This window comes from Aphelocoma coerulescens, chromosome 15 (assembly GCF_041296385.1).
Source record: "Aphelocoma coerulescens isolate FSJ_1873_10779 chromosome 15, UR_Acoe_1.0, whole genome shotgun sequence".
NCBI lineage: Eukaryota > Metazoa > Chordata > Aves > Passeriformes > Corvidae > Aphelocoma > Aphelocoma coerulescens.
The window spans coordinates 2,530,445-2,546,445 of record NC_091029.1 but is presented as its reverse complement, the minus strand read 5'-3'; the positions used below and the strand labels follow the sequence as shown (position 1 = coordinate 2,546,445).

At 44.9% G+C, this 16,001-nt stretch overlaps 2 protein-coding genes across 3 annotated transcripts; both read left to right on the top strand.

Annotated features, from left to right (window-relative positions):
- The first annotated feature begins 1,017 nt into the window (after positions 1-1,017).
- TMED2 (transmembrane p24 trafficking protein 2) lies at positions 1,018-7,336 on the top strand. 2 transcript variants are annotated; one of them, XM_069030841.1, is made up of 5 exons: positions 1,018-1,244; positions 2,493-2,685; positions 3,086-3,106; positions 5,000-5,107; positions 6,193-7,336. In XM_069030841.1, the coding sequence occupies exons 1-5, from the start codon at positions 1,065-1,067 to the stop codon at positions 6,315-6,317; spliced, it is 627 nt and encodes a 208-aa protein (XP_068886942.1). In that variant the 5' UTR covers positions 1,018-1,064; the 3' UTR covers positions 6,318-7,336. The 2 variants fall into 2 exon arrangements, with proteins under 2 accessions (XP_068886942.1, XP_068886943.1); XM_069030842.1 differs by lacking the exon at positions 3,086-3,106 and having other exon boundaries at positions 1,020-1,244.
- A 968-nt stretch (positions 7,337-8,304) lies between these two features.
- Positions 8,305-15,920, top strand: DDX55 (DEAD-box helicase 55). Its single transcript, XM_069030659.1, has 14 exons — positions 8,305-8,441; positions 8,729-8,779; positions 8,864-8,950; positions 9,531-9,622; positions 9,723-9,785; positions 10,406-10,555; positions 11,022-11,211; positions 11,366-11,448; positions 11,826-11,957; positions 12,895-12,987; positions 13,627-13,741; positions 14,439-14,607; positions 14,958-15,250; positions 15,682-15,920. Exons 1-14 carry the CDS (start codon positions 8,334-8,336, stop codon positions 15,844-15,846), a joined length of 1,791 nt encoding a protein of 596 aa, XP_068886760.1. The 5' UTR covers positions 8,305-8,333; the 3' UTR covers positions 15,847-15,920.
- Positions 15,921-16,001: the final 81 nt, after the last annotated feature.

Below are 16,001 nucleotides of genomic sequence, written 5' to 3'. Positions count from 1 at the left end.
CAACTTGGCAGGAAAAGTCTCTTATCCAGCCACGTACGTGACCTGCAGCTCCTCAGGCTCAGCTTGTCTTGCAGAATTTTGTCCACACGTGTCCACACCCTGTGCCTGCTCTGACACAGCAGCACTGCTGGCTCACACCTGGAGCTGGAGGGAGGGAGCAGAATTTATAGATGTAAATCCAGCACTTGTCAAGACAGACCCGTCTGAGTGTCACCACGAGTACAAGAATCGGAGTTTATTGGCAAAACCCAGCACACAAGTATTTCACTGGAAGGCGAGATTGTGTGTTAGTCTTGAACTCTTCCACACATCATTAAAACAGCTAGTCATGAAACAGGCTGCCTTGAGCTCAAGCATGAACTTCTGTATTTCTGTTTGGAAGTTTTAATTGGAAATTAGCGCTTAAGCACCGTCACCAAAGGAATGGGTTTTTAAACAGTCACTCTCCGGTGAAGCAGAAACTGGACGTACCATGACTGTGTTTCCTTGTGCGTGAATAGCTCACAAGCTGCGCTTCCCTGTTAACATCCTTAACATAGGCTACTCCCCAAACCTCTCCCTAGCTGCAGCAAGCTCGGGTTTCCCGAGTTGCAGCAGCAGCAGCAGCCTCGGCCGCGGTGACCGCCGTGCCTCGCCTCGCTCCCGCCTGCCCTCATTCCCTCCGGAGCCGCCCGGACCGCTCAGGAGCCGCCGCCCCCCCCGCTCCCCTCAGCCGCCGTTCCCGCCTCCCGCGCTCGCACCGCCCCGTTGCCGGGCAACGCCCCCTCCTCCTCGCTCCGCGCGCCGCTGCCCGCGCCTCGCTCCGATTGGCTCTCGCTGCCCCCGCCCCGCCTTTTCTCCCCGCTCATTGGCTGCTCCCGCGCGGTGGCCTCGCCTCCCGCGCCGCGCGGGCGCTGCCCCAGCGCTGTGGCGGTCCCGCTGCCCTTTGTCTCCCGGCGGCCGCCGTAGCGCAGCCCGTACGTGGCAGCGGGGCGGCGGCGGCCAATGAGCGGCGGCCCCGTGCGCCGGAAGGGGCGCGGCGCGGGCCGGAAGCGCCGCTCGGTGCCGCCGCCGGTCGCTCCGCCATGTCGCCGGTGCGGGCGGTGCTGGCGCTGGTGGCCGCGCTGGCGGCCCCGGCCGCCGCCTACTTCGTCAGCATCGACGCGCACGCCGAGGAGTGCTTCCTGGAGCGCGTGCCGTCCGGCACCAAGATGGGGCTCATCTTCGAGGTGGCCGAGGGCGGCTTCCTGGACATCGACGTGGAGGTGCGGCGGCGGCGGCGGCGGCGCGGGCCGACCTTGGGGAGCGGGGCCGTGCCGAGGCCGGGCCCCGCGCGCTGTGCGGCCCCGCTGTGTGTGGGTCCCCCCGGGGGCGAGCGGAGGCACCGTCAGGAGCGGGATCACGGCCGCCCGCGGGGGTTTGGGGTGGTCCGGAGCGGGGCCGGGCCCGCCCTCCGGGGCTTGGGGCGGACCCGCCGCGCTGCGGGAGCTCCGTGCGGCGGGAGCACCCACGGCCCGGCGTGGGCGGCCTTGGGCAGGCCCGGGTGCTCGTGCTGAGTGTCGTCTCTGCCACTGCTGCACGAGGCTGTGCTGCTCGATGTGTCCATCCTTCCCTTGGGATTTTCGTTCTCACTTCTCTCGGTGTAGCCTCGTCATAGTAAGGTATTTGGCGGGAAGAATGACCAGGGTTGCTCTCTGGAATCAGGTGCTGCCTGTTGAGGAGCAGCGTGCTTCCCCTTGGATCCAGAGGTGTTGGTTTTAATTAGGGTGGGTGGCACCGGGAAAGTTTTGAGCGAATACTTATCTTCAAAGAGGTATCAAATCAGTAGGAGAATACTGAGTAAGAATTGCTTTCATCGTGTTACAGAGCAGAGAGTTGTTTGAGATATCACAGACACGGGAGTTGTTGCTGGGAGTCCTGTAACAGTTTAAAATGACTGTGACCCAGGACAGGGTCTGGAAGCTGTGAGATCCCTTCATGTGTCACTCGTGGAGGCTCAGCAGCAGTTTGGCCTGGTGGGACGGGAATTTAGGATCACAGTGACCCTGAGAGCTCAGAACTCAGGTCTTTAGTCCATTTGAAATGGTAACTGCAACAATGCCCAAATGTGTGTCTAAAGTCGATTGGAAAATGTGTTTTTTTTCCTTTTTGTTTTCCTTCAGACATCAGAGATAAGATTTCCCTTGCAGTTGTTAATTTGACAAACAGCCAGGGTTTGTGGTTTACTTGTTCTTGACTGCTTATCTCGACCACAGGAGGCCAGGGAGAGAGGCTTTGTATGACTTTCTTCGCCAAGAAGTTTGTGGGGTTTTTTAAAAGACATTTCTGTGCAGGGAACTGCACCAGTGGGTTGTGGGAGGGAAAGACTGAAGTGTGCCAAAGCAGCCAGATTACAGATGGTGTTGGTGCCTGTGGCTGGCTGAGTGCAGGGCATGCTGGCAGTGCTGTGATGGTGCATGTGGAACCTCTGTGTCTGAAATACAAACGTGTGCTCCTCTCTTTTCCCCACACAGATTACAGGGCCCGATAATAAAGGCATTTATAAAGGAGATCGAGAGTCCAGTGGAAAATACACCTTTGCTGCCCACATGGATGGAACTTACAAGTTTTGCTTTAGCAACAGGATGTCCACCATGACTCCCAAGATAGTGATGTTCACTATCGATATCGGGGAAGCTCCAAAGGGGCAAGACATGGAGACAGAAGGTGAGGAAGAGTCCTGGGAGGAAATCAGCTCCAGCTGGGGAGCTTTTCCCTACTTGCATGACCTGTGAAATTGAGTAGGGCTCTCAGGATTCCCGTTCCTTCAGGTGTCATTAGCTGTTCTCTTGCACAGCTAAAGTGGATGTTTTTAGGCCTCGTTACACGATTTAATGCCAAATCACCAGAGAACCCCTCAGCCATCTGCAGAAACTAATGCTTCCATCCTTTAGCCCTTCATCAGTGCCATGCTCTGATTCCCAGTAGGCTCAGCAGTGTGTAGCCTTCTCCATGCCTCAGTTGATAAATGTGCTAATACAAAACTTTTCCCCTAGCCGTGTAAATGACTGTTTTATCTGCAGCCTTTTGTCCTGTACCTGTGTTCATCTCTTACACTTTCCTCTAGGTGGTGGAGATACCTGGGATGGTATGTGGACTGCTTTTTGAAAGCTCCTTAGCATCTTGTCTCTGGCACATGTTCATTCACTAACAGCTAACTTGGCTTTTTCTCTGTAACATTGGTTTGTAGCATGAGAATGTCTTTTTAATAAACTACCTAAAAGGTCTGATTCTGAGCAATGCTGAGCACCTGCAGGCTCCTACTGGCAGGTTTATACCCTGAGCAGCTCTTGGGATCAGGTCCTTGCACTGGCCATGGCAGTTTGTCTTCAGGTGGCTATTTATGGCTGACAGAAGATTTAATCAGTTTAGGTGAAATTGAACTAAAACACTGAACATCCAAGAACGCTGGATGTTTTTGGCAGTGTTTGCTTTCTGTTGCTAAAGGGGATGTTGAGTAATCAAGAGCTTTTGGAAGCAATAAGCTGCTTGTAGGTTTATGAATTATTACTGATGTATCAGGGGTAAAATTCAGACTTGTCATTTGCTGTAAAAAAATGAATGTATCGTGTAGCAAGTTATAAAGTTTATTTAGATATCACTAACTCTAGCTAGAAAGGCAACAAATCCTTGTTTTCTATTTTAGTGAGTAAATAACTGAGGGCACTGAGTGCTTGATGTCACTTAAAAAGTAACACATTCCTAACTTTGGATTTTTTTTAAAGACTCACTTAAATCTTTCATTGAGTCTGCATATATCTGTTGTAAAGAATATTAGTGCAAGAAGACAATTTTCTGAAGTGATTTTTTTCGAGTGTGTTTAGACTACTGCAACTGTAGTTTCTTATCTTACTAATGAACTGCACTTACTGCAGTGACCAGTTGGCCATGAAAATAAGAGATTTGTGGTATTAGCAAAGTGAGTGTGCTTTGCACAACTATTTAGATTTTAATTGTAACTTGTATGAGTGCTGTTCTCTGGTCCTCTTTTTTGACTGTTCCCCACAGGGTGTGTGTTTTGAATAGCTCTGTTTTCAGACTGTGATCTGAAACACTTAATTTACAAATGAAACTGTAGTAAGGTAACTTGCAAGTCAAGGATGTCCCTTGACAGGAAAATGTGTTGGGTGTTGTGACTTTTTTAAGAGAGCTGATTGCCCAGGGCGTGTCTGTGGAATGATATCTCAACCTGATGCTAGAAGACTTTGCAAATGACTTGCCTAATCTATAAATTTGTGAGTGGACAGTTCTTTGAGCGTGGATGTGTTAAAAAGACCCTGTGATTGACAGTCAAACCACTAAATCTTAGATCGCTGAGCCTTCCATTTGCTGAACTGCATCAAGCTGGTTTTGTGTTACTGGTTTGGTATTTAACTCCTCTCCTGCTTTCACAACACACCAGAAATGAAGCCTGTGCCAGGCCCCCTGGGCATTGTGTCCTCTGAATGCTGGGCTTCAGCTGAACCTGAAGATCACAGGATGTGATTTTTTGCTTCAGAAAGTGATCTCATGATTTGCCAGCATCATGATCTTAAGCTAAATTCTCAGTCGTTCTATTTTTGCAAGCTTAACAACTAGGAAAAGCTGTCATGTTCAGATAATTTGCTTGGAATATATTGGATGATATGAAAATAGATGTTAGTGTGTGGTGTTGATCTCATGCACTCTTCCATTCTATTTTTCTGGAAAAGTATGTGCACACTGGAAATACGGGGTCTGTAGTGAGTCTGAATAGTTTGTCTCCTCCTATTTGGATGTGGAGAAATGTTTTCCCACTTGTTAAATGCCACAGAGACACTTTAGGGAAAGTGGTGCTACAAAAACTGAACTTGGTTGTAAGGATAGAAAGTGTTCAGCTGTACTGGCTGCGTTTGTCAGAACTTCTGCAGCAGGAAATTAACGTTTAACTGTTGATAAATTCGTTAAAATTGTTCTTTCAGTCACTGACAGACTTTCTGATGCTTCTGAAATTATTCTGCAGCTCATCAGAACAAGCTCGAGGAGATGATTAACGAGTTAGCAGTGGCCATGACAGCTGTGAAGCACGAACAGGAGTACATGGAAGTCCGTGAAAGAATACATAGAGCAAGTACGTGTCTGACTTCAGTCAATGCCTTCCCCCTCTCCAGTGAGCTCCAATGGCCATTTAAATATGAGTCCATGAAAGCTGTTCCAAGTGACTTAAAAAGTAATAATTTAAATCCTGAAGGGCCTGCCCATAGAGTAAAGAATGTAGGTGTTGCTTGCAGTGATCTTTAAATTGGCTTCCCCTCTTGTAATGAGGGCTGCTATGCAAAATAACATTTGCTTAAGTGGTGTCAATTCTGTAGCTGCTGGAATGATGCATTCATGGAGATAGCAGTGATGATATTATTTGATCCATGTACAAGGGCATGCAGGGACAGGACAAGGGGGGGTGGTTTTAAACTGAGAGGAGGTTTAGATCAGATACTGGGGAGAAATTCCTCCCTGTGAGTGTGGTGCCCAGAGAAGTTGTGGCTGCCCCATCTCTGGAAGTGTCTGTGGCAGGGGGTGTGACTGGATGAATTTTAAGGTCCCTTCCAGTCCAAAGCATTCCATGATTTGATTCCCAGGGACAGACTTTGGTTGAACTATTACTTCACCCTTGAAGTGGATGTGGTTTAATAATTGAGCCAAAGTCTTTTTTTATAAACATTTTGTTGAAATAGAGCAGAACTTCTGTTACTTTCATGGGGTAGAGAATCGAGGGCAATTCTTTTTAATATGGAAATACAACATTAGATAAAAGCACTGTCTCCTCAATTATTTGAAGCTATGAATATCTCCAGTTTTGTGACATTTGTTACTAATGGTTGGATTTAAGAAAAATCTGAATGTTTAGAACCAGAGATGGTCACCCTTCAGAGATTAGAACTGCTTAACTTCAGCAGCTCAGAGACCAGAAACTTGTAAGGTGGGCAGAATAGAGAAAGATGCTGCAGTGTATGTCCAAAGAGGGTTTAAAACCAAACTGTTCAGGAAAATCCCCCCTCAGATCTCATCTCTGAGGCTGCAGGGCCGTTCTGGGACACCTGTAATGACAACACAAACCCCAGTGCTTTATGTGCAGTGTTCCACTTCCATGGCAGAGTGTTTTAAGTTTAAATGCTTTGTTATTTACTACTTTTTTTTTCTTTTTTTTTTCCCCAACAGTTAATGACAACACAAACAGCAGAGTGGTTCTTTGGTCATTCTTTGAAGCCCTTGTACTAGTTGCCATGACACTGGGACAAATCTACTACCTGAAGAGGTTTTTTGAAGTCCGAAGGGTGGTCTAAGGTCCTTCTGTGGTCCTGGATTTCAGTTCACTCTTTACCAAACATCCTGGTCACAAAAAAAAAAAAAAGTCATTTAGTTTCTGAACCCTCTTTACTGAACTGTAAAACTTATTTGCTTATGTTCCTTCCTAGTTAAAAAAAGAAAAAAAAAAGAATTGTTTTTATATATCTTCTGTAGCAAAAGCTGTGCTGAAATCTTGTCACTTTATTGGCATCATTTTTTTCCACTGAGATCTGCCCAGTCTGTGTGCTAAGCGAGGTCCAGGCAAGCTGCAAGCTCTGTAACTCACTCTAGTAACAAGCTGCTCTGTCTTTTCTAACTTTTTTCCCTGTTTCCATAAGCACTTGAAGTTCTGTCCAGGGAAACGGTACAAGGCCCTAACGTGACTGTTTGCATTTTTACATCCTTAACCCTGCAGTAGGTGTTCTGAAATTGAAATAATCCCTTCTCCACTCACATAAACTGCCAAGGAAAAGTTTAAAATCCATACCTAGTTGCTATTTAAAAGATTGTCATCAGCAACTGTCTTAATGAGATCAACTTCTTCCCAAAGTTCTTGTAAATTCAGTAGATGATACGAAAATGCTTTTTCTCTGCTCATCACCAAATGTCCCTTACCCGGTTTTTAGTCTCGCAGAGGTTTTATTTGGAAGCCAATTGTGTGCGGTGTCTTGGCAAACACTCGTGAACCCTTTGGCTTTTGCAGGTCCAAAGCTCAGACTGTTTGCCCGGTGCCCAGGGCATAAGTGTTCAGGAAATCTGGATTCCTGAGGCCAAAGGGTTCCGGATTCTGGGGGTTTAATCCACGCTATGCAGCCCTTGTATTTAAGTGCAGTGGCAAACTCTGCCATTATCTGATCAGAATTAGCATAATGCTAAATACTGGTGTGTTTTCTTTTTTCAGGCACATGTAGATTTGTTTTTGTATAAAGTTACTTTCCTCGGTTATCTGATGATTGGTTTAAAAATTTAAGAAGCGTCTGATGTGGGTGCTGAGCCAGGATTATGTTGTGACTGATGTATATTAGTTGTAATCATTTTTGGGGGTGGGGTGGGGTCTTTTCCAGGGGGGAGCCTCTACAAGTAACACACAACAGTTTTGTACAATTAATTTAAAATTTGTTACAGGTTTTCATGTTCCAGGTAAAGTTTTTTCAACCTCGGGCAAACACTTGGCAGCAGTTCTTCAGAGAGGTGGCTGTTACACCTTATTGCAACTGTTGTGTGCCAATATTTTTGTGTAAAACACTGAAAATTGAATTCTAAGATGTACATTTAAAAATTGCTTGTGAATCTAAATATGACCCAGGTTCGATAAATAAACAAATTCTTTAAAAAAAAAAAGAAGCAGCTTTGGTTTGTTTGGTTTTTTTTTTTTTATTTCTTAGATACTTTAAGGAAGTACAGATTAACACAAAGGGTTTTTTATAAAGTATTTGTTTAGTAATGGCCATAAACTAAACCACAAGATGTTCTACATCAACATGATGAAGAACTTTCCATGGAAGGTGGCAGAGCACTGGAGCTGCCCGGGGAGGTCGTGGATTCTCCCTCTGTGGAGACATTCCAAACACACGTGGACACATTCCTGTGTCACCTGCTCCAGGTGACCTTGCCTTAGCAGGGGGCTCAGAGTGGATGACTCCAAACGATTCTGTTATTCCCTGCTTTTTTAGACCATCAGGAATTTAATCAGAGACCCTCCCACTTCGTGGGCAGGTAGAATAAATTTCACGTAGTTCTGAACCTATATCTTAGGTTCTGGGTAGTCGGGTGGCCCAGAGCTGCTGTATGACCCGCAGAAGTACTTACTGCGGTAGGCAGCTCTCCATAAAAAATAGGAATTTTTTGCTAAATCCAAATTTTGTTGTTGGCTACGGAGCCGCAGCATGGCAGGGGCTGGCGGAACTGATGTGCAGCGGAACGGGAGGTGCCGCGGTGTGTGTTTCCGCAGAGCCCCGCCGCGGCGGCCCCGGGGCGGGGGAGCGGCGGGGCGGTGGCACCGCCCGGCCAAGATGGAGGCGGTGACTGAGGGCAGCTGGCGCTCGCTGCCGGTGCCGCTGAGCCCGGGCGTGCTGCGGGCGCTGCGGGAGCTCCGCTTCCACCAAATGACTCCGGTGCAGGTGCGGGGGCCCGCGGCACTCCCGGGGAAGGGGAGGCCGGGCTGAGGAAGGAGGGCGCGGGCGGTGTCGGGAGCGCCTGGGCCGGGCCAGTGGCGGTGCCGCGGCCGCAGCCCCGCGGTCGCAGCAGTCACCGGATCCTGTAGCAGCGAGAGAAGCCGCATCCGTGACTTTCTCACCGGCTCTGCTTGGGTGATGTTCACAGCGAGCTCTGATGTCTCGGAGGAGTTTCACCTCTGTGAGATTCACCACCGATTCACCTTGCTTATGTGATGCTTCTCTTTTTTCAGTCTGCGACCATCCCGCTCTTCATGAGTAACAAAGATGTGGCTGCAGAAGCGGTGAGTCTTCCTTTGTTCAGTTCGTTGTTTTCCTGGCTTGTCTCTGGAGCTGAGGGAGGGCTGACGCTGTTTCCACTCTCACAGGTCACAGGCAGTGGGAAAACGTTGGCATTTGTGATTCCCATACTGGAAATTCTTCTCAGACGGGAAGAAAAATTAAAGAAAATGCAGGTGAGATTAAAATATTCAGAGTATATTTTTATGATGTGCCAATAAGATGTGAGGACTTCAAAAAAAAAGTGTCTGTAAGGAAAATGGCACGCACACACAGTGACCGTGTGCTCAGCTCTTTGGTGTAACAGTAACAATAAACTGTTTAAAACTTGAAAATGAGTTTGGGGGGCTTTCATTGCACTTAGACACAGATTCTTCTTTGTCATGATCGAAACAGGGTTCTGAGCTGTTAGAAAAATGTCCTAAGATATGGAATACACTGATGTACTGCAAGAGGCATTGAATGCTTTCTAGCATCCATTGACCTTGAGTACATTTTAGTGTGCAGAGAACTTCACTGTCATTTGCTGCTAAATGTCATTATTAGATACTGCTCTTTGAGCAGGTATTTTGCACCTTGGTATAAAATCTTTCAGAGATATTTTGGGATGTTTTTTATATTTTACTGTATTTCTGTGGAAATATTTTGTCTGAAACCAGACTCAAAATCATGGCTCATATTCACTTGGCTTGTAAGGGACAATTCTGCCCAAATCTTTCTTTTCTCCCCCCACAAATTCCTGTTTTTCATGTGCAGGTTGGAGCTATAATTATCACACCAACGAGGGAATTGGCCATTCAAATTGATGAGGTGCTGTCACACTTCACAAAACACTTCCCCATGTTTAGGTGAGTGAACTTCATGATTTCCATGACCATAGTTCCTTCTGTCACTCGTGAACCAGCAAAACTTAAAGATCACTCAAATCTTCCTGTTTTATTGTTTTAGTCAGATTCTTTTAATTGGTGGAAGGAACCCCATGGAAGATGTTGAGAAGTTTAAGGAGCATGGGTGAGTTGTTTGTTTGTCAGTGTCTCAGAGCTGTGGTTTTCTCCTTGTCAGGGTTTTCAGATCAGAGCTGTGGTCCTGCTGGTGCTGGCATGGGATGGTGCTCCCAGAATCTGTTGGGGTGGGCTGGGAAATTGTGGGGTCTGTTCCTGGAGTGAGGTACAGCTTGAGAAGAGGCTCTTAAGTGACATCAGCACCATTCATCTGCTGTTTGAGTGAAGAGCAGAGCTGAAAAGTGTCTTCAGTGAATATTTCACTTCTCCCTGCTCGTTAATTTTCTGAAATTGTTTGGTGCTGATGATGAAGTTTTGAAGGAGTCATATTTGCCATTGGGTTTTGCATGGAGGTACCAAATATTTCCTGTAGCTGATACTTGCTTTCCATACTTGCTGATTATATTCTAAACTTCGGTTGCCACGAGGGCTGTGCTTTCACCTGGGCATTTTTCCCCCAACCCATGGCATCTGAAAGGCACTGAAATATGAATGCAGTTAGAAGTGACAAAATGAAATTGTTTCATTGAAGAATGCAGGGCAGGCTTATGCTGTGATAACAGCATTAGGAGTTCTCCCAAACTGCTCACCTTGTAGTTAGGGAATTGCTCTGTGTGTGTTCACCAACAGTGGGAACATCATCGTGGCCACCCCGGGCCGCCTGGAGGATCTGTTCAGGAGAAAAGCAGACGGGCTGGATCTTGCAAGCTCTGTGAAGGCTCTGGATGTGCTGGTATTAGATGAAGCAGACAGACTTCTAGATATGGGCTTTGAAGCAAGGTATTGAAATAATAAATTCTAGTGGCTCTGCTGAGGTTTTAAATGAGTTCCTGTATGATGGATGTGATTGAACGTGGCCTGCAATGACCTCCAAAGTTAGATTTGTTCTGTTTTGTTCTTTCATCTTTGCTCTATAACTACACAAAGCAGTTGCTAAGGGAGAAGAGAATCAGGAAATGTGGAGCCTTGATGAATACAGAGTTTCCTTTGTCGAGATGCATATTAGCATATCTCTATTAGTGCTTGGTTAAATATCATCGTTTACACACCAGAGTGGCTTAAAACACTTTAACCAATAGGCTTTGATCTCTGTTTTCTTTCTCTCAGAGTTAAGATCATTATTTCAGTAGAAGTTTCTCGTGTGATAACAAAGCCTATTTCGCTTGTAAACTCCAACTTCCAGCGATGAAACCTTTTCCTGAGGGAAGCCTTGGGACAGTTACATTTTCCATGTGCTTACTTGCAGCATAAATGCCATTCTGGACTTTTTGCCCAAGCAGAGAAGGACAGGTCTGTTCTCAGCTACTCAGACTCAGGAGGTGGAGAACCTGGTGAGAGCAGGCCTGCGGAATCCCGTCCGCATCTCGGTCAAGGAGAAGGGAGTGGCAGCCAGCAACACCCAGAAGACCCCAACGCGCCTGGAGAACTATTACATGGTGGGAACCTGGGCTCTGGCAGAGCTTTTTGTTCCCTCTCCTTTTTTTCCTGGTTCTATCAATAAGATTTTAAGTCTTGGCCACTTAGGATCACGTTAACATAGGAGCCAGAAGTCCATTTTTTAACTTCCCTCTTCTCTTTTGCGTTGTTTAGATCTGCAAGGCAGATGAAAAATTTAACCAATTGGTGCATTTTCTTCGGCAGCACAAACAGGAAAAACATCTGGTCTTTTTCAGGTAATTCTGCTTGTGTTTCACTGTGAGAACAGTTTGGTGTTTTATTACTTTAATTCCAAAACTGTGCCCTTTTTTTGCAAAGGACACAACTATTTTCAGAGTGGTTAATTTTGAGAGCCGTTTTTTGGAATATGGTGCCTACAAAGAGATTAATCATTGCTTCATGTCAGGATTGTGTTATTAAGCAAAACATAAATTTTATATGCATTTTTAAAGTAAGACATGATAGATATGTTAATGATAAAAATTATGTGCATGTTTTAAATAAAAATAGTGTATATTTTTGAAAGATCTTGGGAAACTCTAGCTTGACTGCCTAAACCTGATTAAAAATACAGCATAACCTTTTGCTTTTATGCCTGTCTTTATCACAACAGCACATGTGCCTGCGTGGAATACTATGGGAAGGCTTTGGAATCCCTAATTAAACAGGTGAAAATAATGAGCATTCATGGGAAAATGAAGCACAAGCGTAACAAGATTTTTACGGAGTTTCGGAAGCTCCCAGGGTGAGAACATGGGATTGGGCTAAACCAGCCAGAAGGCAAAATAGGGAGGGGAGGTGGTTTTGTCTGACTGTTCTTCTGCTACTTAAGTGTGGAAGGATGGCTCAGGTGAAGGGTGCTGCAGGCTGGTTCTGATGGTATCACTAATTGTGCTGAGGTACCCAAAGTGTGACCCCAAACAGAGTGAAAATGTGACTGGAGCATGTCCACCCTACTTTAGATAATCCATGTGGCAGCACAGGAGGTGGACACACTGCACTGTCTCTTGCTGCAATCACACATTAGCCCTGTTTAACCAAACTGATGTTTAACCAAACTGATAGCAAAAATAACCTTTTTCCTGGTTAGTAACCAGAGTGGAAACCCAGGATATGACTTTAGTAGTGTATGAGCAAGAACATGGCAGTGCTGTAACCTACCCACAGGGAAGTGTTCTTTGGCAGCTTTGCAGGATGCTGTTAAGAAACTCTTGCCTCATCAACTGTCATTTTTTTTTATTGCATGGGACCTGAGTTTTAGCCTTTTGTATTATGAGAAAAATAATTACCAGCAGATTGTAAGAACAGCTGTTTGAAAGAACAGCGTGGCAGTTTTGCCATGCTAAAATTGTCACTCAAGTCTAAAGTCTTTCATTAAACATTTATTATAGTACATTCAGCTGTGGTGGATGCAGTGCTGATTTAAAGTTTGCATTTGTAATAGGGAATTGATTTGTCTTAGAAATGTAATATATATAAACCCCAATAATTTTCATAATGTTATGTAGAATTTTAGTTGGTGAAAGCTGCAATTATCTTATATTTAGTCTCTTAAAAAACCCCAAATGTTTTAAAATGTTTTATTCTTCACTCTCCAGTGAAGGTGCAGAACACACAGCTGTGAGGAGGCTGGCTCTCCTTGAATGACAGATTAATGAAAATCCACTTTCTCTTCTTCCTAGGGGCATTCTGGTGTGCACAGATGTGATGGCCCGTGGCATTGACATTCCAGAAGTGCACTGGGTGTTGCAGTATGACCCACCCAGCAGTGCCAGGTACAACTTCAGATCCTGAGAACCTTTTCTTTCTGTTTCTTGTTACTGTGCTGTTCAGATATCAATCAGGAACACAAAACTGCATGAAACACATTTAATCACTTCCTGGAAGTTAATCTGAGAGAACACACAAAATAATGCAGAAGCAAGGGAGGTTTTTGTTGTCACTGCTGTGAATTGAAATGACTTTGTGTTGTGTGTGTGTCAGTCAGGTGGGTGATTGCCACTTACATCTGTGTGCAGAGGTGACTCTGGGGTAAGGCTTTGTTTGAGAATATCAGAGAAAGAGAGAGAGGTGACACGGGTGAAGGAGAACAGAGATGAGAGCAGGCACAGAGCTCTTCAAGGAATAGTACATGGAAAGCTCACAGGAGAGGAGCTTTTCCATGTATTTTAACTTTTGATGTCATAATTCTTCCTACAGTTTGCCTGAACTTCACTCCCAAAACAGACACCCCTTGCTTTAGCCTCACAATTGAGTGGGGCTGCCACACGTCTCTTGTGTTACACTTTGCTAATTCCTGTTGCTTTAGTTCAAAAGTACATAGCACACTGTATTTTCCATCCCACAAGGTTTCCCCTTTTGCTGCCTAATGCTTCCAAGTCCGACTGAGCTCTCCTGCTGTTGGGTTGTTTCAGTGCCTTCGTGCACCGCTGTGGTCGCACAGCGCGGATCGGCAACGTGGGCAGTGCACTCGTATTTTTGCTTCCCATGGAAGAATCCTACGTGAACTTTCTCTCAATCAACCAAAAGGTGAGTAGGCTTTTATTCTACCCCAAAGCAGGAAAGAGCAAGGGCACAGACTTGACTGATGGGAGCTTTGAAATCAGAATTTATAGAACTTGAGGTTGTACACATGGGTAATGTTTTAGCAGAGGTGTAGAACTAAAAGAAAACAAGAGCTGCTTATTAATCACCAAATGCAGCTGTCTGTTGGAACATGTTTGCTCCAGTGTTACCTACTGGGTTTGTAGGAGGAACATGTGATACAATGAGTAGGAAAGGCTTTTGTTCTTAAGGGTGTAAATTGAGCATTTGCAGAAGGGCAGCACTGGCTTACGGTCCTGCCCCAGCCTTGCCACCACCAGCTCACACACTGCAGCCTCTCTGCTCTTTACTTAAAACTCCTACAATTTCTCATGCCTGCTCCTGCACTTGTGGGATTAATGGTATGAATTCTCTAGGGATCTAATGAGACCAGAGCTTGATAAAGCAAGAGCTGAAGATGTTGCCTCTCTGGAGCTGCAGTGTGAGAACTCTTCTGCTGGGCCAGGAGCTGCTGTGTGGGGCTGATGGGCAACTGGTGTGTTGGAGTGACCAAAGGGAAAGGGGCTCAAAGCTGACTGAGGATTAACTGGGCAAGAAGCGTGTGTTTGAGGTTTCACAGTGCATTTCACATCATTTGGTTGAACTTTTCCTTTCATTTTGCTGTTTATTTTCTGGTTCCCAGTGTCCCATGCAGGAAATGAAACCGCAGACAAACGTGTTGGATCTTCTTCCCAAGCTGAAGTCCATGGCCCTGGCTGACAGGGCAGTGTTTGAGAAAGGGATGAAAGCCTTTGTGTCTTACATCCAGGCTTATGCCAAACACGAATGTAATCTGATCTTCCGGATAAAAGGTAATTCCCAGCAGGGCTGGTACCTCTTACTGTTTTTCTCAGATAACAAAAGCATAGTGTTGTTGTCCACAAGCCTCAGCTAATGATTCTGGATGTCAAATTTACTTTCTGCACCATCAGATTTTGACAAAACTCCTATTTTTTTCAAGCAGCTTAAAAGAAAACACTAAATTATGGAGCTTGACCAAACTCATAAAAGCACAAATAAAAACTGACTTAGTATTGTTGCTAGTATTAAGGCATAGAGTGCAAACAATACATTAAAGTAACACTGACTTTTTTTTTCCTTTCTCAGTTAAATTAACTTTTTATCCAGCAGGAAGCTGACTTTATAATCTTTATTTCAACAGATCTGGATTTTGCCAGTCTTGCCAGAGGTTTTGCATTGTTAAAAATGCCAAAGATGCCTGAACTAAGAGGAAAATGTTTTCCAGACTTTACTCCAGTCACTGTTAATACAGACTCCATTTCATTTAAGGATAAAAACAGAGAAAAGCAGAGACAAAAGAAATTAGAAGAACAAAGAAAAGAAAGAGAGGAAAATGAAGGGAAAAAGAAATTTTTAAAGAACAAAGCATGGTCAAAGCAGAAAGCCAAGAGGGAGAAGAAAAAGAAAGTAACAGCTAAAAGGAAGCGTGAAGAGGTAACTGTGTCCATCCCTTAACTGCAAGTGATTACTGTAGTCTTTCCAATGGCAGAGAGGCCTCGGATTTTAGTGTGGTGGAACTGATGGCTGTAAAATAACTTTTTTAGGACTTTTACAAGCAAAGCTTAAAAAAATTAGAGAGGTTTTTAAAGCCAAACACTAAAACAACTTCTCAGCGCTGATGCTGGTCAGTAATAGGATTTTTATTTCTCAGAGGTGCAGGAGTGTGGCCTGAGGGTGCTTTTGTCAATTTTCAGCAAGTGTAGCTGAGAGTTACAGTTGCCTGGGTAGGAACTGAATATTATTTCCTGCTTGGATGTTCCTGGCAAACTCTTGAGTTACAATCTTCTCTTGTGTTCTGTATAGAACTGCATAGAATGAAAACCTTCTGGTGTTGTGTTTAATTTGTTGTTTTTAACTGCCAACAGGGCTCTGATATTGACGATGAGGATATGGAAGAGTTGCTGAATGACACAAGACTCTTGAAAAGATTAAAAAAAGGAAAAATTAGTGAAGAAGAGTTCGAGAAGAAACTAACAGGCAGCCAAAGGCTCAAAGCAGAAACTGTTGAGGACATAGAGTCTGAAGGCTGACAGTTACTCTATAATCACATTTTTACATTAAAACACTGATTATTCAATAAAACTGGATTTCTTTTAAAAAATGATACAGAGAACAGAACTGATCTAATTTCTTCATAGAGAGACACAGCATCCATAAAGACACAGAGCCTGCAGTTGTTGAGAAC